The sequence below is a fragment of the Contarinia nasturtii genome, unplaced genomic scaffold (genome assembly GCF_009176525.2).
Source record: "Contarinia nasturtii isolate CC-2019 unplaced genomic scaffold, AAFC_CNas_1.1 Cnas_scaffold_285, whole genome shotgun sequence".
Taxonomy (NCBI): domain Eukaryota; kingdom Metazoa; phylum Arthropoda; class Insecta; order Diptera; family Cecidomyiidae; genus Contarinia; species Contarinia nasturtii.
This window is the reverse complement of record NW_022197640.1, coordinates 5,426,252-5,452,921: the sequence shown is the minus strand read 5'-3', so window position 1 is coordinate 5,452,921 and position 26,670 is coordinate 5,426,252. Positions and strand designations below refer to the sequence as shown.

The window sequence follows — 26,670 nt, the reverse complement described above, 5'->3', positions numbered from 1 at the left end:
TGTGGCATTCATTGTATTTGGTTAGTTTTGCATAAAAATAGCTGAGCATGAGCATATTTTCGAAGCCATTCGTGTTTGTTCTATTATCTTCAGAGAGTAGAAAGTCGACTTGATCCGTCTATTCTATCGCTAAATTATATCCCTACGATCTGTACTCATCAGGCTGTGTGTTCGGTATGATTTCAGCAGGCACTGCTGTGCCTACATGCAAGATATGTGTACATAACAAGCATATATTGTGTTTGCAAGAAATATTGCTTGAAATATCAGTGGCTGCTGAAATCGTAACGAACACACAGTCTGGTACTCATTGGTGTTGTTCTTACACTTCGAGTTTTATTTGTTGAATGGATCTTTTTACAGCTTTTATACAACAAATCTAATTGAAAATTGATAAATGTTTTATCCATGCAATAAATGTTTAGTGGTGTGAATGTCTGTGTGTGCAGGTGTATGATGTTGGTTAACACATTTTTATGTACGAACTTGGCCAATTAATGTGTTCGATTCGGATTGAGATTGACTAGAAAAGAGCAAGTTCTACGAAAATAAAATAAGCAAACGCCTGATGATTGTATTTCCTATTTGTTTACTTGGTTTTTTAATTTGATTTCTGTTTTTTTTTTCTCTTTAAATAATACTAACTTTACTATGGATTAAATTAAATTTAAATTATATATATCGATTGTAAGTCTATCTTAAAAATGTCAAAGATCTAAAGCAAAGCTCAATTGAATTCGTCTGTTCGTAGTTTATATATCGTATACTTAAACGCATGAATTATATATCATTATATGTGTATAAATTTAATTAAAAATTAAATAAAGTTACTCACTGCCAGAGCGGTTTTTACTTAAAATGGGCAATATAAAAATGAATGTTTGCGTTTTTATATGTTTTGTTCGTAGCATGAGTGTGTGTACATTGGTACTAAAAATAATCGCTTTGACTGTGTGATTTTTAATTGTATTTGGGGTGTGTGATACGAGCGTAGTTTGTAATAAATCAATAAAGTATCAAAAATTGTTAAATTTTTTTCGTCTTTTTCTTCTTCTCTATGCACAACATCAATTCAATTGCAAAACATTTTTGTTTATTATTATAACGTCGGATGCTTTCGTACGTACATATTTATGAATTGTTATAGTACCGTTAATGGTGGGTAAACGTGGAAAATATTAATTTTATTCTTGTTGCTAACAGTTTAAGAATTCATTTCGCCAATAATTAAAAACAAAGTCGAATATAGCTCCAAATAACGCAACCGAAATTCTTCATTCTAATCAATCAATCAAATTCACAATATTATCATTTTTCATGAATCTGTGTTCAATAAATTGGTTTTGTTAATTCGTCGATTCGATGAAAATGTGACGATTTTTGTTGGTTCACTTCGTTTAAAATATAAAATCGCCACAGTCCATAGCATAGTCGAAATCATCTCCGCCGATATCCTCAATACCGCTTGTATGAAAATCAAATGCACCGATATCGGTATGATAAATGCCAACATGTGATGTTGTTTCGATCAAATTGGTGCAGTGAGTTGTAGGCAAAGCATGCAATGTGAACGTTTCTTCACACTGTGTCCAAGTCAATCCTGTGACATGTAGATAAAATGTCTATCATTTCTTTTCTCGTCTTTTTTTTAAAAATCCTCAAACTATGCATTATCACATACACACACAAACACAAATGTTTTGTTTACAATATGGGAAAATTGAAATATACACTTACCACCGCCCCACACACCATTGTCGGTAGACCAACCAAAGCCGTGACCTGTTTTGGAAAAATGCACCATTTCTTATATGCGAATTGACTATATGTCTTATATACTAAATTATTGATTATTTTAAAGAATATAAACATTACAATTAAATGGTTTTTTTTTAATAAAAACAAAACTTAGTTTACCCCAGGGCAGAACACAAGCCAGTGTAGCCTTCGCATCCGAATCATGTGTACTTTTGCTCAGTATAGCAACAGCCGCATCGCCACGTATTTGGGCGCTACGCACTGCATCACGATTACTTCGTCTAGACGATACCTCAGAGTTCGTGGCAGCTGTTAAAGTAAATGACATTGAAGGATACGACTTAAATTCAGGTCAAAATAATATTTCAAATCTTGTCCGTTTCTTTTTTTCGATTATAAAGGCAAAAAAGTGTTTATTATCGAAAATCGATTATGGGAGTTAAATGTGTGTTGGTTGAGAAAAACAATGTGTTTGATAGTGATTTTAAAAGGAACTTAGTAATTTATGTATTCTTGCCATTTTCTAATGGAAAGAAATGATTCTTATATCGAGACCGTTCGAGATGAAAAAAAATATGAAAATACGTTGAACATCAAAACGTTTCCTCATGAGGATTTATGTGAGTTTTTTGACGATACATACAACTACTACTTTGTATCCTTCAATTTTTAGGCCAATTGAATTCTTTGGTAACATTGTTTTAAACTTACGTCTTATCCGGACTAGTGGCCGCCGTAACACCCCAGTTATATGTGATTTATCAATAATAAGCTCTATTTGTGGCGCCGGTGGTAGCTATACCGAATTAAATATAAAAATTTAAATGAAAATCCAAGTTTTGAATGACTTCTACGCGTAGTGGGTAGAGTAAATTATTTTTTTTTATTCATCAATACAATAGCAATAAACTCACCGTTTTTGAAATCGCATTAATCCAATCACTGAATATGCGTGCACAAGAGCATGAAAACGAAAATATGCAAAGAAATGAGATTAATATTGAACGAGAAAAAAAAACAAATTGAATACCTAGACACAAACTAGAAAACTAAAAAAACTAAGAAAAATTAGCAATACTAAAGCCCGTGTCTCCCCCTAGTTGAATACAGATCAACTTTTCATAATAGTGCAATAAAACACATTTAACATAAAAAAATGCATATTGCATTATTCATTTTGATAAATTGTTCCATTTCTGAGTATAAAATTGTAAGCACGCACATGGATTGAAACAATCATTTTGAGAATTCTCCGCTTCACAATTTTATGGATAAAATATGTTAACAAATGTCGAATGTACAATTTTACTTACTTGACTTCTGCTTCGGATCGCGCAAGCATCCAGTACACTTTTGATTTCTTTCGCCTCGAACCCAGCGCAATCAGTTGCGATATGTTACAGCCATCAGGTAACGGGGGTCGCTTTGGTTTGAAATACAAGTAAAATTTGTAGATAAAAAGAAAATTGACCATTTTTTACTTTGATAGTTTTTTCCTTTCTGAATAGCGCTAGCTATTCGCAGCTTCTGTACAGCATTGCTGCCCAGATGCTGAATCGAAGCGGTTGCCGCACGCGTTTTGTACCACACAACATATTGTCATATAGTTTAAGTAACCAGTATACAAACGCATGTCGAACAGAGAACGAACGCGAACGTATATGCTCTGTGTGGTACAAACGAAGTGTGTTGCGCGTGCGGCAACCGCTACGATTCAGCATCTGGGCAGCAATGCTGTACAGGCGCTGCGAATAGCTAGCGCTATTCAGATAGAAAAAAACCATCACTGATTTTTTATGAATATATCACAAATGAAATATGAAACATTAAGTATTTTGAACATTGCAATTTGGATTTAAGTTTTCGATCTTTCAAATAATAACCTTTGGTATTTGTCCCGTCCATTGAGCAATCGCAAGCATCTCTGGTGCCTCTTTTACCAATATCTTACCTTCGATATAAATGTGAATAAGATTGATTTTGTCCTTAAGACTTCGAAATAAATGTGAAAAAGATATCTTACCTACTGGCGACGAACGGCCCGCTTCCTAAAATAATTTAATGTGAAAAATTGAAATCGTTTTTATTACGCAAATTATGGCATCAACTCATATTTAAAAGAAAATAAAAACGAAAAAGCTTTTTAATGATTAACGAACATTTCAGACAAAGACAATTGAATAAAATTATGCTTACGGTGAACCAGGCCATTGTTGAATCATCATACAGTACAACCCATTCTTCGACCCATCGACTCCAGAGAAGCTGTCCTGTATGTAAATTAAAAAACACTCTTAATTTCAGAGAAAAAAATCTTATCAAATTAAATCGAATGGGGCCAAGAGAAAGTACTAACAGAAAAAGCAAGACAGAGAATAAGAACGTTATTACAATTGTCATTGGCAGATAAAAAAAAATCGACTGTCAAACTGTCTTTATCTTCAATAAACAAACGTTGGGTTTCTTTCTATATAAATGCATATTTTGCTATTAGTTTGAAGGCTACATCCACCATAATATTCAATATTTAAGCGGCACACACATCCATAAAGATGGAAATGAGGCCAAAAAACTAAATATTTAATGATTTAATCTGTCATTTTTGAGTCATTCATCAGTGTCCGTAATTTTTTTTTACAATGTCCTTGTTTTTATGATATGTCATGTAAATTTTGCATTTCGTTTTTGTAATAGGCAAATCAATAACATAAATCAAATTATCCACATGACGCTTGTTTCCATCTGGAGAATTGAAAGTAATCAATGGCACAAATATGAACAGTACTTTAAGAATAATATAAAAGATTTATATGTATTTAAAATGATTCGACAAAGAAAAGCGTGTACGTATTTATTTAAGTACAATTGTGTCGATCAAAAGAGAACTTTTTGAAATTCGACGGCATTTTTTTTGTGAAACGTTTTAACTGATGGAATTTGGTAAAAACAAGCTCCTTAATGGAACACTTTTATTTTACCATGACATTCGACAACGTAACACAAAACATTTGATTCCAATTTTTGTTGTCACCACCCCAAAATCTTCACATTTTCCTTGTTGCTCAACAGCGAAAATATTATATTCATGTCACATTGTTTCGGTTTGTTGTCAGGCAAAACAAATGAAATTGATATTGCCTCTCGATATTTCACCAAAATATATACTGGACAAATGGACGTTTTTCACATATTAAGCATTTTCCCTTTGTGATACAGTCTGATTTTATATAATCGGCGCTGCACGTGAGTCAAAATTGTAATGCATTCAATAAAAAAAAAAAAAAACAAATGGAGTGCATGTTTATATGGAAAATCATTATTTGGCGTTGACAAACATCTTGGTGGATATCAGCGTTTCATAAAACACTCAAACTATCCATCCATTTATGAAACACTGGTGTATATATACTTTGTCAAAGTAACTTTGAACTCATCAGCATTGAGACCGATTTTTTTTCCTTTTTCTTTTCTTTCATCCTGTACATGTGCCGATATTATGTCCATTTTTTTCTCTCCTTTCTCTTTTCAATTATTTTTTTCCATCACCATCAATTCACAGTTTTTTTTATCGTTCAATCCACTCTATTATATGCATTCATAAATGAATACATGTGATGCCAGTAAGTTTGTAAATAAAAAAATGTTACCATTGATAACGTATAAAAGAAACAGTACCGCAAATATATGTGTATATTTGTGAATGCTTCTTCGATATTGTGGCGAACAATATTAAAAGCAGTATTTATCTCAATCAAGATAAATCTACGGCACACGCATAGATGGAAAAATCCATAAAAAAAATCTAAAGAAAGAGAATTTGTTGAACGGAAAAATGAAGAGTTCAATAAAGAGAGCTCGTGATTGAAAAAATTCCAGTCAAATCCAATAACTGTTTTGTGCAGACAGTCAAAATTCTAATATTACATATAGATGGTATAATAAAATTGAATGTGGTTTGTATTGATAGGTCATGGTTATACATACAAACAACGTAAACCATGCATAAAACACGTGGAAAAAAGTACCACATTAGATGGCAGACAATACATTGAGGTGACTGATCAGCCGAGCTGAAGAAAATTATCCAACTATTTGGTACATTTGTGATATTTATCACTTGTTTGGCGAATGTCTTGAAATGTTGCATGTCTGTAATACTTTTTTTAACCAATACATTTGCATTCACTATACCACACACTACAAACATCAAATCACATCTACTGTAGACAGCCATATAGCTGCCTATTTAGCGTCATCTAAGCTGATCAGTAAGCGCAATATATTGTCTGTTGAAAAGTAATATTGATTGTAATTTTCTTGATTGAAAATGAAAATTGTTTATCTTTACACATATTTTCATTGAAACAATAAAAAGAGCATATAAGTCTGTTCTTGTTTTTTTTTTAATGTTTGGTGGTCTGACTGTGCCTATACTAAATCAGAGAATATTTTTATCAATCCTCCTGTATATGGGTGTGATTATTTGTTTAACCCATCTCATTCATTTGATGAGATAAATTATGCGGCACATTTTCGGTTTTCTTTTACTCAAACATATGACCATTTTACCATGTTAGCTTTTATCTATTTTGCATCTAAGACTAATATTTTATTTTAATATATGAATAAGTGAGAAACATTTCTCCTCGCAACAAGAGTGAATTTTGTCTACTCTGTGAATTTGATGGATGGAATTGAGATTGAATACAAAAAAGGAAAGAAAGAAAGAAAGAAAAGAATAAACATAATAAATTGATTCAACCAGAAAGTGGTGAACTTTTTTCTCATTAAAAATGCCCACTTGAAGGATGTCTCAAAAGTTTTACATTTCTTCGATTTAATTTAATTTGATATCTGTTCTTTTGTCATATGATATCAAAGAGAAAAACCGAGCTCATAGTCTATCATTTTTCAAGTTTTCCAGTAAAATATATTCAATATAAAATGAAACATACGTTTATATCGAAGTAAGTATCCTCCTTTTATTTGTTTGCCCACTGGACCTGAACCTGTGAAATGAAAAACAAAGAAAAACTTTAAATATTATTCAAAATTCAACAAACAAAAGAAAGCAAGAAAACAAGTAAAAGATGAAGACTGTGTCACGAGTAGTGTGTATGTAAGGCTATCAAAGGCTTTTCAAAATGAAATTTTAGGCTTTCTAATGGGAACGATGAACATTTCATATGTTCAAGGTTGTAGAAGTTTGAGGAAAGCAACAGAGAAAAGAGACGGCTTTATCGAAAAACTTATAATAAATCGCATATGAATTAAGTTTACTGTGTTTTGGGATGCATAAAGATCCCAGATATATTGCAAGCTAAACGCAATAGAGAATGCAAGCAAACAGATAAAGTTGAATGCATTTCTTCTGAGATTTTTTTCCACTTCAACTCTGTCTTTTAGTTACACTAATGTATATAGACATATATAATATTATATTATATATATATATGTATATCCACGCAGTGCATGCCCACATCCTTTTAGTCGGACGCTCATCGATGTTGTAAAAAAAGCGAATTAGAGCGAGATAACGAACGACGGAAGTGCTGCATACAGAGTGAAGAAAATCCAATATTTACTCAGTTCACAATGACCTACGCTATTGCAAATGGTTCATTGAACTGACCTACATTCCGAATTGATGGAAAATACAAGCGAGCCTTGTATATTTTCAGCATCCAACACAAGCACCGTAACTCTGTGACTGCTATTGACATACAATATGCATAAAATGTTTGCAATTATGCGTCGGTAAACTTTTGATACTTCTAACGAATTTGCTTGCTTTTTTCACTCACTTTTCTCGCATTCCCGCCTATTCACACGCTTTTGAAGAGCTTTTAACACAAGCAGAGGGTATCATCATTCCAATGACATACACTTCTTGTGGTTATTTTTGCCACAAACAAAGACGATAGATAAATTGTTCAATGTCTAAGTCATACACGAATTCCACAAAAATTCAATTAATATGCCACAAGCGAATTGAAAGTTTGTATATTGAGCTCAATAGTATCGTACAAAAACGTACACACACACTCTCTCTCAATTCTCCATTCTTTCTCGATTCTTTTTCATCACCATCGATGGCGCGGTGCTCTTGGTGATGAAATATGTGTGATATAAATCCGTGCTCTTATCGCGAACAAGCAATTGTAACAGCAAAAATGAAAAGTCGTCGAAGATGACATGAATTCGTTTAAAATTGAGAACCTCATAATATAAGCTTAAAATATGCATTCGATATCATAGAAATGCATATTCACATTTTCCGCTTGGTTCAATCGGAAGCAGCTTCTTACGTAAATATGAAGCGCACACATCATACATAATTATTATTTTCCCGTAATCGTTTCAAAATCAAAATTCTCTCACGTACACCTTTATTCCGTTGCGAACATCCAATGCACATAAATATCCGAATCATTCATTCACCAACAAACACTTGGCTCGAGCACGGAATGCATTCAGCTGAGCCAAAGATCAAATTAAAATTGTGCACTAGCAAACTTTAATTTGATAAAAAACTTTTGGTGGCACAACATTAAATCACAAAATGTCCATACACAGACAAAAACGATGGTTGAAACAATTCTTAATCTGATGAAATCAATTTATTGTGTCTTTATTTAATACAACTTATTTTACATATACTTTGAACTACAATTTTTATGATATTAGCAATGAAGTCACCATTAATTTCATTTGTAAATAAAAAAGTTGGGAAAAACAATTATAGCAAAAAATTATTCAAATTTCAACTAATGGCTATAAAATGTCATTCAGATTAAAATTAGAGATAGTCCCTTCGAGAAAATGGAGGAATCCTCGCCGTTTAGAATAAAATTTAACCAAAATATTTGTGTGTATGCAACAGTGAGTACTCTTTTTGGTTTACAACACGTGCATACCATCAGCCTTGTACAAGTGTGTCCGTTGCTTGCTTCGACAACGTTTGCATATCATTGGTAATGTTAACTTGTTCACACAGCTTGAGCGTGTTCACATTTTGATTGATATGTAACCGTCATATTCAATGAATCCAATGAAGTATTATATGCATAGAATTTTGCTTTCACTCTCACTCCCTGCAAATGATGTTCTCCTTAATTTTCATTTAACTCGACGCATTCACATAGCGAAGCCAATATATATTGGCAGAGAACAGAGAATAAAAAAAAAGTCCCGTACAATACAATAAGCTTATGAGACATTTGTGATACGTAGCAAAGCTTAAATTCACTCAACTCCATTGAAGCCATCTGATTTTGTTATCGACTCTGACAAATAATCCGCATTTAATTTTAATTTCGTATGCTGACGAGATATATGTATATATATAGAATGAAAGAAAACCGCATGAAAATGGAGATAGAAAAATAAGCAAATAGAGGAAGAAAAAGTGATTAAAACTGGGCCGAATACAATTCAAATTATCGTCAGGCCATATCATCATATTAAATAAAATACGTATAATTTGCAGATATAACACCCATATGAATTCGCCTGGAGGCGGCAAAACAAAGACGCAATTCGATGCTCATACGACCATTCCAGCTGAATCGCTAACGAAATCGAATCCATTAATTAATCCATTTTTTATCCAAGTTTTATTTGCATGCCTTATTATGTTCACCATTCGTTTGGATAGGTCTCGCGCGAATTCAATCAAAGTTTGCAAAGATAACGAGAGAGAGAATGCGCAAAAACCCAAATGTGAACAATACAAAAATTAGATCAGGTTTCGATGCGATTCAACCAATGCAATCGCAGAAACAATTTTGAACCGTTTCCATGGCATTACTACAATTGTATAACATTTTATGCATGGGACGACCAAAACCAAATTCATGCACTAGGAAATACTAGAAAAAATTTAGTTGGTGAATGGCCCCATGATTAGATTTCCTACTTCATTAAATATTTCATTAGATCTAATTGATTACGAAAACAACTAATATATTGTATATGAACCAAACCAAATTAAAACAATAATGAATATAACACTTATAAGCATGCCAGATTTTTTTATGTCGATCCGGAAAAGTTTCTATGGTTTTTGTAAATTCAGTAGAGCTTGAAGAATCGAATAACTTTAAGGACATACGTGCCTTTAGGGAACTAAACTGGTATAAGATGCGTTTTGATACTGTCATCGTAAAAATGTTCGTGTTCTTTGATTGAAAATTGCGCTTTAGTAAAAGAAGGATTTGTGATTTTATATTGAAATTGAGGAATTATTTTTCATCGAGCAAATAGATCTTGATGAGAATCTATTATATTTCGTTATGATCAGAAACTGTTTCTCAGAGCAATAAATATGAGGAGAAACGCTCTGGGAATCCAGTGAAATATTACTTTTCCGCACACAACTAGTGTGTAAGGTAAAGTATTGGAATCGGTCGAAAAATTAACACCCATCAAAAATGTGTTTTCTGGGTGTTTTTGGGGCCAGGGAACACGAATCTAGCGTTTTTTTGCTGTCCGAATGTATGTGCGTACCCTGTACCCTGTACGCAAAAATTTGTTAACACGATAACTTTCAAACAACACTTTTCATACAAAAATTTGAAAAACATTGGATTTTTTTATGGAAGCCATGCCTGTATGATATCGTAATGAGCTGAAACTTTGCACAGGTTATTTTTCACTCTAAAATAACATTCTGAGGGTTTGAAGAGATTTCAATGCATAATAGAGATACCTCCCGAACAAAATTTTTGATTTTTTGCTCAAAAACGAAAAGAAGCCAAAAGAAAACCATAGATTTATTACCTAAAACGATAAAAAATAAAATTCACATATAGTTGGCGTTGCATTCTATGCAAACTTGTTTTCCGTTGCAACGGACTAAGTGGAAAGTATACGCTTATTACACAGAATGTAGCGCCAACTATACGTGAATTTTATTTTTTTATCATTTTAGGCAGTAATCTTATCGCTTCTTTTGAATGGTAGGCACCACTCAATTGTATTGAAATTTCTTCAAACTTTCAGAATGTTAGCTTTTTGTGAAAAAAATAACATCTGCAAAATTTCACATGATTACGATATCATACAGGCATTGAAAAGTCGATCCAACAAAAATTATTTGTATCGCAAAACTTATATCAGATTCAGTTTTCTCTTGAATTCATATTTACGGCAAAAGATACGTAATAAATGCATGTTGTGGATCACAGTGCGGAAAAGTTCATCTTACGGATGTAAGACATTTTATTTATTTTTTTAACTTCCAAGACGCTCCTCCTCACTTTCTTGCCTTCCTACTCTGAGAAACAGTATCTGATTTTGATTGCAAAGTCCATGGATAATTTGTGTGGAAAATGACTTTTATCGTCATAAGTAATGACTACGGCTTATGATCTCCCAGACACAGATTGAATGAAAGATATTTTTTGGACACAAGTTAAGCTATCATGGAGGAGGTGAAGATGGAATTCTTTTCTTGGTAGTTGTATATCTTAACAATTTTTAAAAGTTTCGGAGCAACTCCCATATAATACCATTCATTATTTACATACACAATAGCTCGCTTTTTCGTACAATGTGTTTCTTTCTCAACTATTTATTAAATGACGTTTCCACTTAGAACTCGATTTAGGACCCATGTCAACTTGATTTAACTATAAAAATATCGTACGTCAAATTAATAAAAAATAGTTGTCATTTTCAGTTTAGCAAAATTAAAACATTATCAATCAAATTATTTCCCAAAATGTGTGTTGAACTAAAATATACTGTATGGCATTTTTCATAACGTTATTCGTTAATTTTTCTTTTCAATTCATTATTATACTTTGTTACAGAGATGATTGTTAGCTATGGAACATTTTCGACATTGCAAAGCATCAATGGCTGGAGTGTTTCTTTTAAATATTTCGCGCGATTTAATAGTTACAATATATTTTATGCATTTAGACATTCGTGCGGAATGCATTTCTGAGTAAACCGTCCGTCTTCGTTTGAACATTTGAAATTTCCAAATTTAAATACGTTTACATTATTACAATTCTTCGAAAATTTATTCTACTTACAAGCGGATATTTTTCCACTCGGATACGAAACGTATGATTCTGTCGAGATTTCAAATGGAAAATCAAAATAATGTGATCGAAAAGAAGATGAGCTTGCTCGATGCTTTATTCTGGTTAAATATAAGTATGATTTAGATTAAATGTTTGTAATTTGATATCAGCACACATTATATTGCGAATCAATCAAGCTTAATGCCGATGTCAATATGGAAAAAATACATAAAATAAGAACAAATAATAAATCTGCTGAAATGAATATGAGACACGTTTTCACTATGCGAAACGAGTTTGAAACTCTCCGACTCTTGAATATTATGTTCAAATGCTATACTATAAAACGTGAGATACATTTTATAACGCGTGTATTCAAATGAGAGCTTCAAATAAAAAAGGTTTTCTTTTCAAATGAAATTCCCACGAATATTTCATCAAATAATATGAAAGCACAATGATGGACGCCGCGCACATAATTTACAATTATTCTATTTTTTTTTTTTTTTTTTTTTTTTTTTTTATAGAAAAAAGATCAAATGATGTGTATAAATTTTTTCTAGGAGCAAATTAGGCATGATAAAATACAGATGGAAGAAATGAAACAAAGTGAGACTTATGTGCCGTATAATTAGTTTAATGAAGCATGTGTGGTTTCATTCCGTGTGATGAACCGTTTGTATTCACCCCTTTTCATTTTAACCGTGCAAATAAAATTACTGAAGATTCATCAGATAAAGTAAATAAATGGTGGAAAACGATAAAAACCAGCTTTTCATCTTTTTGGATGAAATGAATTGATTGTGTAACAAATATCGTTTACTTGCAATTTATGGCGATTTTATATCGTGCATGGATATCAAAATATACGCCTAATTAATTCAACTGAATGACGGCCTCAAATTCGAATTGCGCCCGTTAAAAAGGTTTGTATTTCTTGTTCTCTTTTTCGAATCGTATGCCAAATATTATAGTTTATCGAGTGGTTCAATGAGTGAGCAAATATGCCAACGTAGATAACAACATCGACAGCATGTGATGTATCAAAAGAAAAAAGTCAACGAAATCAAGATGATCAAGAACGAAAAAAATTGTTTATTTATATGTATTTATGAAGAAAAGATAGTGCAACAGAGCTGTAGATTTACCATGATGATGCAAATTACCATGATGATGCAAATTGGATGGCGTTTGTGGGGCAGCCTTTGAACACATTGAAAACATGTTTGAATCTAATACACCACAGTTGGCGCGGTTGGAATGAAAATCACACAATTTCACTTTTTTTCTGTTCGCTATCAATCCAGAAGCGCACACACTACGACGATCCAAACAACTTTTTAACTTTTGTTCGTTTGACTCTTCAATAAACAAGGGGTTTCCTTTATTGTTTCACAACAGCTACGGCGTACGGTTTTTTCTCTGTCTCGTAAATGTGTGAAAGGTGTTTTTTGCACTATAAAATACTTTTTCACTTGTCGTAGTCGGTGGCGTTGTACACTTCTTATTCTTAATTCTTTCCAATTCTAATGTTTCTTATTTTTTGAATCATTTCCATCATTTTTTTTACTGGGTCGTTCGTTCGATTTTTGCAATTGCTTTATGATTCCTTTAAGTTCTCATTATTATGTGCTTGACGTATTTAATAAATTGCACATAAATAAGGTTACCGTTTAAATACTCGCAATGGAAAATAATGCTCACACGTGCTAATATTTATGTAAAGCAGCCAATGATAATATCGGTAGCGAATGAGAGAGCAATTGAACTGATGCAAACTGATGCAGAAGTGTGTCACTATATTTCATGGATTGTGAATAAGCGCGTGTCGATTTTGCTTGTAGAGCGCGGATTAATTTCTCTCGTTTTATTTGTTTTTTTTTTTGTTTTTTAATATTTATATTTTATTGAAATTTAAATAATTCATTTACACGGGTTTCCAATTTTCATTGATTGCAAATGTGTGAAATGAAATAAAAATAAAAGTATGCTAACCGGATTTTATTCACAATCAATTTCAATGATAATTATAAATTCGCGTTTTACTGGAATGAGGAAAAGCAAACAAACGTCGTTTTGTCTTTCAGTTAAATTGGTCGTGCGAGTAGACAGCGTAGATTTATGTTAATTTTTTCATTGAATACTCAGATAAAATAGTCCTTTTTTTATTATACGAGATAAAAAAATGTCTGATTTCCCCCTCCAAATTTGAATTTATTGAAGCTAAAAACCGACTTCACAATTGTGTCATTTAAATTATTTTGAAAAATATAATTGAGCTTCGTTTGCGGAATTGCAAATTCAATGAAATGAGAACGAAAAAAAAGTTCTTTTTTTATTTAAAAAAAAAAAATCAATGTTAGCTTTTGCCGCAAAGTTGATGCTGGCTTGTTTATTTTACAGACTTGGACACTGAAATACACGTTGTGCATACAAATAATTCGTAATTTGTGGAAGTATCGGATTCAAGCTTCAACACTTTGCGACGATTCAAGCAATACTGAATTGAAATGATACATAACAAAATGCTGGATGATACGATCTCATCCAAATTGAATGCTTTGCTTGTTCGCAAAGTTTATAGCATCGAAGCAAAATAAAGAGCAAGACATCCGTCCTTGTTCTGAATATGATGATGATGTTGAATACGCGCGCTGGGTCCACTTTTTTTTTCAGAACAATATTCTCACTGTGCCATGCTAACGCTTTCCGTTTCTAACCAAAACTTCGGATTCATTGATGCGAAATTCATGTCAATGGCTATGTGTTTGTTAGTGCTTACATGCACGTAGATGTCGGTGAACAAATTTTCTGTATCTGTGTATAGTGTATGCATAAAATGGCATATATAACATGTCATAACATAGAACAACCCATATAAAACACATCCACACCCCTATATTTGACAATTCACCGAACGAAAAAGTTACTACTTAAGTCCTAGCATGCGATTTTCTTTAAGTCTGACGTAAGCTTTTAAGTTTGAAAGCCACAATCAAATGCAATGATCAAGCTCTTGTTAAGCATAGCATGAAAAGCACCTTATTAAAGCTATCAACCCCACCGACGAAATTCTGTATTAAGTTTATAAATTTGGGTGGATATGATGTCACAGATGGCGCTACGTATTACATTTTTTTTGATTTGAAGAAAAGTTCATTGCCACAGCATTTCCAAATATTGAAGTATGCGGTCAATATAGAAAATAAATGACAATTTCGTTTACAAAATATATGTAAATGACGTTCGTAAGTGTTCAGCATTGGCGATAAATATTCATTTTTCGTTCATTGAATGCATGGGATCAACCAATCCATTTGGCTATTTTCTTTTTCTCATTTTATCGAAATTCTTCTATAAATGACTTTTCATGTGCCACCGCACTACCTTTTATTCGGTATGCGTGATCAATAATATCGTATTTTTTATAAATACCACAAAACGAAATGAAGTGTGGATGCATTTTTAGGACTTAATCAAAAAAAAAATTGTTTGTCTAGGTTAAAGCGTAAAATTCGCGCTTCACTAATTTAATTTTAATCGATATTATCGTCTGTAAGGCGTCTATAGCTCGAATCGTCCACACTTATACATATGTGCAGTATTTAAGATTAGCATTTACCAAAGCACAACGAAAGGAAGAACAAACAAACAACGACGTGGTTTCAACATTCGAGCATTTTGGTTTTCTTTTCAAACGGTACCGTTTGATGCATGCTCCATGAACTATGTTTGCAGCAGTAAAATGTTCTATCAGCGATGTAATCAAACAGCCGACCAGATTAACCTGACATTCGAGCAACGAAAAAAAAAAAATGGCGAAGAAAAGGAGAAGAGGAACGAACACATGCTTTTATGCATTATGTGTTATTGTTATTATTATTATGTGGATGTGTTGTATAAGTCGAAAGTTTCGACTATGTCAGAAGAAAACGAAGAGTGTTAACGGTTATTGGCACATGCACCCTGTTGGTCTGCATGCAGTAGTTTGAGACATGATTGCGATTGTCTTGTACTGCATTATATCGTTCTGTATATGATGATCTTTGCCTCATCGACCTAATGCAGACGACAGTTGATACTAAATATAAACACCGTCACCAAAAACAAACACACACACAGAGAGAGAGAGGGGGGGGGGGGGGGGAAAGAAGGTGGAGGAGACATGGATAAGATAAATGGTGCACATGCAAATAGTGAGGCTTGCAGTCGTTGGAAAAACCAACGAAAAACCAACTCAAAGCAAATACAAATACTGACCAAAATGGATTACATGCTCATTTATTTATGTGTACACGTCCGTTGCGTGTTTTCATGTGTATTATAATGGCACGAGCTATTGAATCGAATCGAATCGATAGGAGTTTTCTTTCAAACGAAAAAATGGACAATTCCCACAACCACATCTACACACATTCATATAAAACGTGGAAAATGTGCCCATCAATTGCTATTAACTTGTATTTTGGAGAACAACTAGAATTGAGTTGACGGTTTAATTCGAAACAACAACAAAAGGAAATCTGGATTGATTGAAACAAAAATATCCAACATGGAATGTTTACATATGTATATTGCTGACAAGTAATAATAATAAGAGTGCTGAAGACCTTAAATTCGATTTCGTTTTTAATTTTGCATTTACAACAAAAATGTTAATGGAATTCATGACTGTGCATAATGACCAAAATTAATGACTGTGAAGAAAAATGAGAAACTTCAGAGCCAATTCAATTTAATTAAAAATGCATCTCATAACTTTTATTCGGTGAAATGATTCTTCGAACTCAGTATAGAATAGATAGTTGAATACAGACAATAGCGTCAAGAGAATAGGAATATAAATCAAAATAAGTTCAAACTTGATAACATTTCGACCTTACGAAAGCAATACACTGGCTGGCGATGAGATAAAGCGAGAGAGAGAAAGTGAGAGAGAGAGAGAGAGATAGGGAGAGAAAGAAATTCGGTTCAGATTGCTGGAAAAATACATTCCATTCACGCGCGCACACCATCCATAAATGAACTCGTCATGTTTTTTGTCGTTCGATTTTTTTCCCTATTTTTATTTCGACCACTATGATTATAGAGAGATGATGTGTATTTTGTTTCGATATGAAAAATACACATTGCTTTGCCGGAGAATAAAATTATCATTATCACAGACATACAAACGGCAATCATCAATTGCCTGCGAAAAAAAAAAAACTGTCGAACGTATAAAGAAAGAAATCAACGAAGACAACAACTCAAAGATTGCAATTATTAGCGTAGGCTATGTACACTTTTCACATGTGTGTAATACTACGACTTATAAATAAAACATCGTTGCCTTTGCCCGTCCATTCTGCCATTCCTACACAATATGCCCCGAAAATGTGTGTACCGTTCATGTCGTCGTCATCGTCGTCGTCGCCATCGTCATCATGTGAGGAGAGAAAGAAGTACAAACACGCACATAAATGGAACGAAAGCGCGCTCGATAGAATGAATAAAAAGTACCATTCCGGATCGATACGTGTATGCGCATTTTGAAGAATAGCACCATACACTGCCGATTCTACTACGATAACGAAAATGTAGTGAATGCGATGTTTCCCTTTTGATTCAGCACATTGTACAGGGTGATGACGGTGGTGTGTATACACAGTGTGCCATTGCCGCTGCTGCTGCTGCTATTCTTAGTCGAGAATGGAAAAAATGAAATGGATGAGAATATAACATGGATTGAATTTTGTGGGTTTTTATGCGCTGGTATGCGAACAACTCAATTTTCGGTCGGTTTTGCGATGCATGAATGTGTAGCCTGTGCTTGACGCCGGCGTACAAAACGCTCTCCTTACTCCATGGTCACTTACTTGTACGGTTTTTTTTATGTGATATGGCAGGCAAATATTATTTGAATGAGTGCAGTTGAGTTCTATAGCCGATGCAGTACGGAACATCCAAAAATCATTTCATCATTTTCACCAAATATCAAAAGAGTGTGTTGAAGTTTCATTTATATTTCTTTTGGAATAAAATCAAACTGTAAACTTTTGTCCAAACATCTACACTAAATGTTATACCGACACATCAACGGAACATTTAGCAATTTTATTTAATTGAGTCGATATTATTTCCTCTTTTTTTTCTTGTTTGTTGAAAAAAGGCAATTGTGAACGATTTCGTGAAGCATATAGTGCGTATTTGTGAATGGCATTCTGAAACGGAGATATAAATCTGTTTTTAACTAACACACACATTTTGAATGGAATATGTTTTGATTATTGTGTGTTTATTGTCACCTTCACTAATAAATATTCAAAATACAAACCATCCAAATCGATAAATCGAAACATAGAGAGAATGTCACAAAAATAAAGGCGACCGAAACGAACACCGAGATTATATACAGAAGGATAAATAAGAAAAAGAAGAAGAAAATAAATAGCAAACATGAAAGAATTTAAAAAGAAAAAATATCCGAAACGAGAAAACGAAGAAAAATCTTCCAAGGATTTTAGTGGATTTCGGTAGATTATAAGAGCCAATAGAATTTGGTAGTGTGTGTGTGTGTGTGTTTGTGTGTGTAAAAGTCTGTCGACAGCGCGAAATAAGACATCTTTGAGCGATTTTGTTTTCTTGTTTGTGTATTTGTACATGCGTGCGAGTATGTTACATGACAACAACCACCGTGTGTTCGTATCGTAAATGTAATAAATAGCGTTTCGCACATATATATATACATACTATCAAAAAAACACACAAAAAATATTATACTATCGAAAAAAGAACATTCGAACGAATGACACACCATAAAAAATCAAATCGAGAGAGAGAGAGAAAGAGGAAGAGCAAAGAAAAATATTAAATAAATATCTGTGCAATACTCTTTCAACTGCGAAAGTTCTATATTAGTATATTATGTATACGAACGCATGGAATACCAAAACGATCAACGAGATGAAATCCGTTCACACAATCAACACAAATATTTGAAATCAAACTTTCAACATTTACAGTTGATGTACGGAAACATTTTAAAATAAACAATATTCATAGTTAAATAGACACACACTAAATAATAGCATAAAAACAAATAAACGAAGTAAAAAAAAGCGAGTTTATCAAATTTCAGTGCATTTGTTTAGCAAAATATTGTTGAGAATAGAAGGGATTGGAGAAGAAGAAAAAAATGGCAACGCAAATGTGATGGCCCATCAGTGACAACTAACTCAATAAAATTTATGATTGAACAATTTTTCCTTTATAAACATAGATAAAAAATGACTTCAAGGCGGAAAACTATTAAACATTCAATGCTATTGTTTGTAAAAAGTGCCATCATTTTATCGGCTATGCCTTACAATAATTAAAGCAAACAAAAAAGTGTTAAACAAATATCTAAGATCTAACGGCAGCACAAACATACAAACGAAACAACAAGCAACTTCAACAAGCAACTTCAACAAGCAACTTCAACATTTGCAATTTGATACACAATTGGAACGGGAGAAAAAATGGCGCTCAAGTGCACAAACAATCAGATAAATCAAACAAATCGAACCAATCGTTCAATGAATTCAATAAATGGCAGTGATTGTAAAATGTTTAAGCGCAATCAACCGCAAGCAAACAACCAGAATAGCAAGAAAAATGTTACAAATAATAAACATAGTAATCAATCGATTAGTTCAAACCAGTGTCAAAAAACAATGTTGAATACCGTTTTACAATTAACGCATAATTGTCGATATGTAAACACAGCTGCCATTTTATTAATTACATTAAATATAATACTATCGTTGAGTCCATGCAATGCCTTCCTATTGGATGGTTCACAAAATTCATTTGCACAGTTTCGCAAATGGTACACTGGTTTGAATGGTTCCTTAGAATTTGAATTCAAAACCGAACAGCCCAACGGGTTGGTATTGTACACCGATGATGGGGGCACATTCGATTTCTTCGAAATCAAATTGGTCGAAGGTGCCGTACGATTGCGATACAATCTTGGCGGTGGTGCAAACATCATCACAGTAGGCAGAGAATTGCATGATGGCCATTGGCACAAAGTACAGGTAAGTAAATGCACATTGTTGCACACTTCAACGAATGCAAAAATTCATTGGAACAAAGTGAAAATCATCACCATTAATTTTCTTGCTTGTCTTTCACATTCTATAGCTCAATATAATATTGAGCAAATTGAGTCAAACCCATAATTAAACCACTAATTTCTTTAAATGCTTTGTCAGCAGTATTCTAACTGCGGGCATGTTGATCCTTTGTTCATTCAATCGAATGGGCCGGAGTATGTGCTATTTTACAAACACTTCGACATTTTTCCATTTTCACAATTTTCGAAATCTATTCTATCGCCAATAATAATTGCTTCACTTCAAATTCAAACTAATCGTGTGTATGTTAAGGACGAAATAGAGAGAGAAAGAATAATACGCTCGATTTGCACATAAGATACCCTTTGACATAATGTTTTTATGTGCGAATAAGATTAGCAAACCAACGTTTGCCTTTTATTCGATACTCTTCATAAAAGTTGCTAAATGACTTTCATGCTGTGCAATGGCTTTTTTCAACTCTCGCTCATCTTGAATAATGTTCTCTCTCTCTTCTCCCGCCTTCCTCTCTCTCTCTCTCTCTCTCTCTCTCTCTCTCTCTCTCTCTCTGTATATATTTCCCTTTCTCTAATAGGCATACATTCAAGGTGTCATATTCATTAGTATTGTCAGGAAACTAAGCATTTGTTTTTTATATAAAAAAAATATCATTCATTCGTTCACTCGAGCACATTGGTACAATGCAATTGCATTCAAATTATAAATGTTGAATAAAACGCTAATTTTCAATGCATCCAAACTACTTTTATATAAATTTCTTGCCTTTTATTCTAATAATCTTTTATCTCTTTCTCTCTTTCTCTCTCTTTATTTATTTTTCTCTTCTTCATTCGATAAGATTCAACGAAGCGACGAACATACAACATTAACCGTTGATGGCGTCTCACAAACACGAACATCACGTGGAAAAGAGTTTCATTTTGGGAAATTCGCAACGAATTCAGATGTATTCGTCGGAGGAATGCCAAATTGGTGAGTAAATTGTGTTAAATCTACTTAAAATATGAGCATGATTATACAGAAGATGTACGTCAATAGAAAATCAAATTTGTGTACGAGTTTTAAATGCATAAAATTTGATCTGCGGCTTCGGTATCATCATCATCATCATCATCATCGTTATGAAATCAAAATTTTCTTCTGTTGAACAATATTTTAATAGCCAAAAAAAAAAAAATGATGGATCAATTCATTTTCTTCAAAGACGTTCTTAAGTGGTTTTCCTTGAACCTATACAAATAAATGGTGGGGGGATAGAATTATCACAGAAACCAAAGACCCGACGATTCACCACTTCCAAAATAATTTGAGCAATTTTTGAGTACGACAATGTTTGTGTTAGGTTTGTGTTCCACTTTCTATGTAGTCAAAAATGAGAATAAAGAATGAGATGGAAGAGGCAAGAAACCAAAACTTTTTCATTATGGTGAATGAAATAAGTGTGCAGTACTTGGCCAAATACATATTGCCTAAAGGTGAATTTCATACATTCCATTGTTTTTAATAATTCCGATGCTTCATTCTCATTTCGTTTTCTAAATTGTTCTTCCGTTCAATATGTGCATCAATCGACATGATTGGAGATTCCGTTTGCGTATTACAAATTTTATTACACTTATGATAGCACTTCGAATAGAGACTTATGGATATGAGATATGGTATATTGTCATGCAAGTACATGCTGCTACAGCTACTTTTTTATAGCTATATTCTTACGTCTCAAATACGGTCGTCGTTGGGTGGTCTTTCTTTGCATTTACAATATATTAGTGCAATTTCAACTTTTCCAATATTGTGAGAATCCGACAAACGATTGCTAGTCGTTATTTACGACATCATATTTGCTATATTCATAAAATTGTCCAATTGACACCGAAAAATCTGAAATCATGACCAACAAAAATCGGACCCATTCGACAATTTCTTTTTTAGTATTTCGTATCCATGGCATTCACATGGTATGTATGACGTGCATCGTTGAGATTCGACGACGATGAGAATGGCAGCAATCAAGTAACCTACAAAAAAAGACAAATAGTAATGGTGAAGAATTGAATATGTTCTAATAATGTATAAAATGACGCAGAGAAAATTAAATAAAATTATTGCCGACGACAAAATATGATGAAATCAAAGGAGCCCGAAAATCGATCAAGTAATGTTGATTTTACATTTAGACGACGATTGAGTTATGTGAGAAATTTTCCTCTTGAGCGTGAACATTTTCTTTATCCGACTCTTTTTTTTTCTCGTTTAATCCATAGAATCAAATATCGCTGATATTGCCATTTTTTGTTCTATCTGCATACACATTGGCAATTACATACATCCACATAATATAGAATTGTCGGCCGCATCCATCACACGTTATCAAATGAATAGAGATCCTTTCTTTTTCTATTTTTTTATATTAACACTGCCACTGCTCATATCTCAACACTTCTATGTTTAATCTAATTGTTTTCGATGTGATGTTGTGAATGGTATATATAAGTGTGACCTCAAACAATGCGTAGATTAAAAGGGAGACGAAAGAAGAATAAAAAAAAAAGAAAAAAACCGAATTGGATTTATCTCTGATTCCAGTGTGTTCGTTTGGGCTGTGGAGGGTAAATAGATTTGACCGAAGCAGATCGAAGTGCTTTCGGTTTGCTGATGAAATTGCAACGCTTCCTTCATGTGGTGTATTTTGTGTGCCGGATATTGTTTTATGCGAGCATGGTGGGTGTATAAAATGCGATAACATCATATATTGCTGTGCACGCACACAAGTGTGAAGCGCAACTTTTAAAAACTATTATTTATATCGATCGATATTTGTTTTCTTGTCACTTGGTTTTCTGGCGCTTCACCATTTCTTATATCGTTTGTTTTTCTTCGTCTTTCGTCTTCTGCTTCTTTCGTTTTCACTTTAATATATTTAGCTGTGCTTCGTTTGGTTTTTATGCATTTAAACTTGGTTGTTGCCAATTTCTCGCTTCGTTCGTTTATCGCTACTTGAGCTTTAGTCCTAAGCATGTTGAATGTATTTTGCGTCAGTGTTTCAAAGTTTGGTTGGGTGTTGTTTTTTTTTTTGTCTTCATTCGATGGTGTACAGTGACAATGGCGCTAAACAACTGTACGATTGGAAGAAACACCGAAGGGAAGTGAACAAGATAGATACACTCACACTTATACGCAAATTCACGTTACGATTATCGCATATCTTATTGCATAAAGCATTGCGTCTAAGTGTGTGTGTCTAAATCTGTATCACATTTTCTCCCCACATTTCTATGGCTTTTGCGATACAACCAATGCGATTTTCATGCTGCAGTCACACAATAACAATACTTTTCGCTTGTTTATCTTGAATTGAGCATTTGGATTGTAGTATGTAAAGTATTTTGAAAATTGAACATTCACGTCCAATAAATATGCAATTTAATGGTCGAATATCCAATTCAATGTATATGCAAGTATATTCGATTTTCCAAACAATATCTGCATCGTTGCGTTTTGAATGGAACGGTTGAAGCCCAATTAAATCTCTTCTTTTTCTAAATATTCGAAAATAATAGCTTTTCAACAAATTGACATCGAACAAAGCAAGCAAATCAAATCGTTCATGATACTTCGCACACCCCCTCTCCCCTTCGAAAATCACACATTTTCAACATATTGATTTAATCTTTTTAAAATGTTTAACAAATATTCTAATCAATATAATGTATCGGATAAAATTCTTGATACAGGCTGAGGGGAGAATGCATTAGAAACTGAGTCATTTCCATGAAAATGATTCATTGCTTACATTTTGGAATGTGTATTGAATGTTATCTTGGTTTCTCTTCTTCCCTCCCTCTCTCTCTCTATATATCTCAATTTCAATGTGGTATAAGGCACGCCAACAAATTGTGATTGCTTACGTTTGTTTCGTATAATCATAAGCACACCAATATGATAACCACCCAAAATATAGACGAAACGATATGCTAGAGAGAAATCTTTGGGTTTGAGTACGTGCGGTCATAAAATAAAATGAGTTTATTGTAACAATTTTAGTCATTTGGGAACGATTGTTCGATGCTCAAACACTTTATTCTTTATGGGTGGCATAATCATTTTGACTAATATATTTAAGATATAATGTTACTATGCGTGTGTATCTGTATGTGTGCCGAGAGTGAGATTTTGATGCCAAAAAATATTGCGAAACGGATATGAGACGAATGTATGTAATGTTTGCATATTTGCTTTCGGCGCCCATTAAAAAAATCAATTTCCAAACAAAAACCATTCTATCAATCTCACTGAAAATCAATAAATTTACTTGCTCTTCATTTCGGTGCCCATCAGCTCACACAACAATGAACGTTTCTATTTTATAAAAAATGTATACGATCGATGAAGTGATGGCGGTATTCCAATTTTGAAAATGCATATTGGTCATTTGGTGCTCATGTTTGGGCAGAAGATACATAGTTTGTGGCGTTTTTCGCAAGCATCGACACCATTTATTGAACAAGCAAAAGCAGTGGATTTACTACCGTCAAAAATATTGCGTTGGCTTAATGGTCGAAGATTATGTGCGGTGGCCTACGCTATATTCAGCTTTGGCAAATGCAACAATAAATTTGAAATATGATGGTGGCTTTCATTTAGATTTCAAATCTGATATTTCTTCTTCATTTTTTTTTTTGCAATGGCAAAGCACATTCAGAAAAGCGTTTTTTACACTGCCTGATGGGCTTCTTAACTTCCAGTCATAATTGGTTAAATCATTTTGTATATTTCTATGCGTTTTTTTCTCTCTTCCTTTTATTTCATTCTTTTTAATCGCTCTTTGGCCACGGCAAAAAAGAAAACTTGAACGAACGATTTAGAAAATTTTCAAACAGAAATGTTTATTAACACAGTAATTTGCTTTTTAAATATTTGAACTAAGCTTTTTTTCAGTTAGAAAACAAAAGAGAAAATGAATGAGTGAGAGAAAGTTTGTTTTGTTTTAAAAAAATTATTTATGTGGATGTGCGTGCGTAAAGCATGGCTACCACAACAATGGTTATACACGTTTATAGTACGCTCATACCCATCTTCCACTTGAGATTTTATATGTTGTTGTGTTTTCTTGTCTACCTATTTTTGTCTTTTCCATGTAATCGTTTGCATTATTATGCGAATGGAGCGCCAAACGAATGGAAGAGGATACCGGGAATAAAAAGAAAGTACACACACATACCTATATATAAAGTATTAAAGTGACTTTTTTACTTTGTCATTTATCGTTTTTTTTCGCCACTTTTAAATTTAAAAGCTTTAAAAAATTATGTAAATTTTCATCGCTTTCTCTTTGTATCTGCCGTTCTGTCAACTTTGGTTTGTCGCCGCTGGAATATTTTTTGTTTCGCCGTTGTTTAAGCGTTTTTGCTACGTATTCTCAAGTTGAAGCATATACACTTGTGCTTGTGCAATGAATGGGGGGAAATGACAAGAAAATAAAATCGCTGTATGACAAAGGACGAAAGGAAGAAAGGCATATATTTATTACTTCAATATGAAAATCTATTTGTTTGAACATGTTCAGTTCGGTCTTGTTGTTTCCTTAGCACTAATATTTACGTGCAGTCGAATTGAGGTTTCTTCGGTTTTTGAACTAATTACGTGGACTGCATCATAAGTCATTTTTAATTAGCAACAATTCGTTGTTTTTCAGTCTCCCAGACTGCTATGTCTATCAATATTTACTTGTTCAGCAATAAGACTATGCGCTTTTATGGATGAACAATGCTACAAAGTTGTTCTAATGTTCTTTGGCTATACGTGTAAAAGCTCGATGAGTCACGAGAGAAGCGCTCCAAATGTTACCAAATATTACTCGCAAACCATAAAAAGAGCGCACACGATAAATAAACATTACAAACTTACAACGGTCTCGCTACATTGCCACACATTCTAAGCTTCTCTCTATTTCTCTTTCTTGTTCTCTCTTTATTTCACTCTCTTCTCTTACCAGTCACCAACGGTTTTTCTAAATAAGTGAATTTATTATTTTATATTGCTCATTTTTGCCAAATCCCAACGGGGAGCATAAGTTCCCTTTTTTCTCTGTGTTTACATGCAAAAACACAGTTCTCGATTTCAAAAAAAAAAAAAAAAACATTTCAAGAATTTTAACTGCCTAAATGAATGAGCAAACAATAATCGTGGTTACAATATACATTTTACTGACAAATCGTCTAATTCGAATGAGCATAATGAGCTGTGCGCAATTTTCACTTTTATTACTGATTATTTTTCGAGTATATAATGGCTGCAGACGATCATGAGCAACAAGTTATTTTACCAAATTATTACATTTCTTCACATTTAAAATTACTGATATATTTTATTGTCATTTTTGGTGCCAACATAATTTTACCATAGTACACACATTATTTTAGTCATTTATGTGAATTTTGTATGGATTCAACTCGCTAACAATAAACTTTTCAAGTGGTATTTTGATAAGCTAAGGAATTGACTTTTGGTCACGCTAAGAAATTGAATCAACTGAAATTTCAAATGAAATCGATACAAAGTCATGAAATTTTTTCAGTTAATGTCCGGCCAATAAAAATATCAATACGTGTATTTAAAAAAGAAATATATGCCATGTTAGTTGCACACGTGACATTCGGAAATAATCGTAAATCAAACAATTTTATGTATGAAATCTCAATGTAGTTCCAAGGCAAAAATTTGCCTAGTATAAATTACTCACATCCAACTTTTTC

General features: G+C 33.1%; 2 protein-coding genes across 8 annotated transcripts in view; one reads left to right on the top strand and one right to left on the bottom strand.

Moving 5' to 3' along the window:
• Positions 1-802: 802 nt before the first annotated feature.
• On the bottom strand, positions 803-13,644 carry LOC116337698. The gene is made up of 11 exons (XM_031762473.1): positions 12,941-13,644; positions 6,714-6,767; positions 3,955-4,028; positions 3,782-3,806; positions 3,642-3,709; positions 3,072-3,181; positions 2,673-2,700; positions 2,470-2,554; positions 1,918-2,067; positions 1,738-1,782; positions 803-1,600 (listed from the first exon to the last, which is right to left on the bottom strand). The coding sequence occupies exons 1-11, from the start codon at positions 13,014-13,016 to the stop codon at positions 1,398-1,400; spliced, it is 918 nt and encodes a 305-aa protein (XP_031618333.1). The 5' UTR covers positions 13,017-13,644; the 3' UTR covers positions 803-1,397.
• Positions 13,645-17,668: 4,024 nt separating this feature from the next.
• LOC116337723 (neurexin-1) overlaps positions 17,669-26,670 on the top strand; it is a 50,118-nt gene continuing 41,116 nt past the window's right edge. For 4 of the 7 annotated variants that reach the window (XM_031762530.1, XM_031762529.1, XM_031762528.1 and 1 more), the window contains exons 1-2: positions 17,793-19,855; positions 20,754-20,887. In XM_031762530.1, coding sequence (XP_031618390.1) covers positions 19,295-19,855; positions 20,754-20,887 — 695 coding nt within the window. In that variant the 5' untranslated portion in view covers positions 17,793-19,294. The other 3 variants (XM_031762527.1, XM_031762526.1, XM_031762525.1) reach the window with 3 other exon arrangements.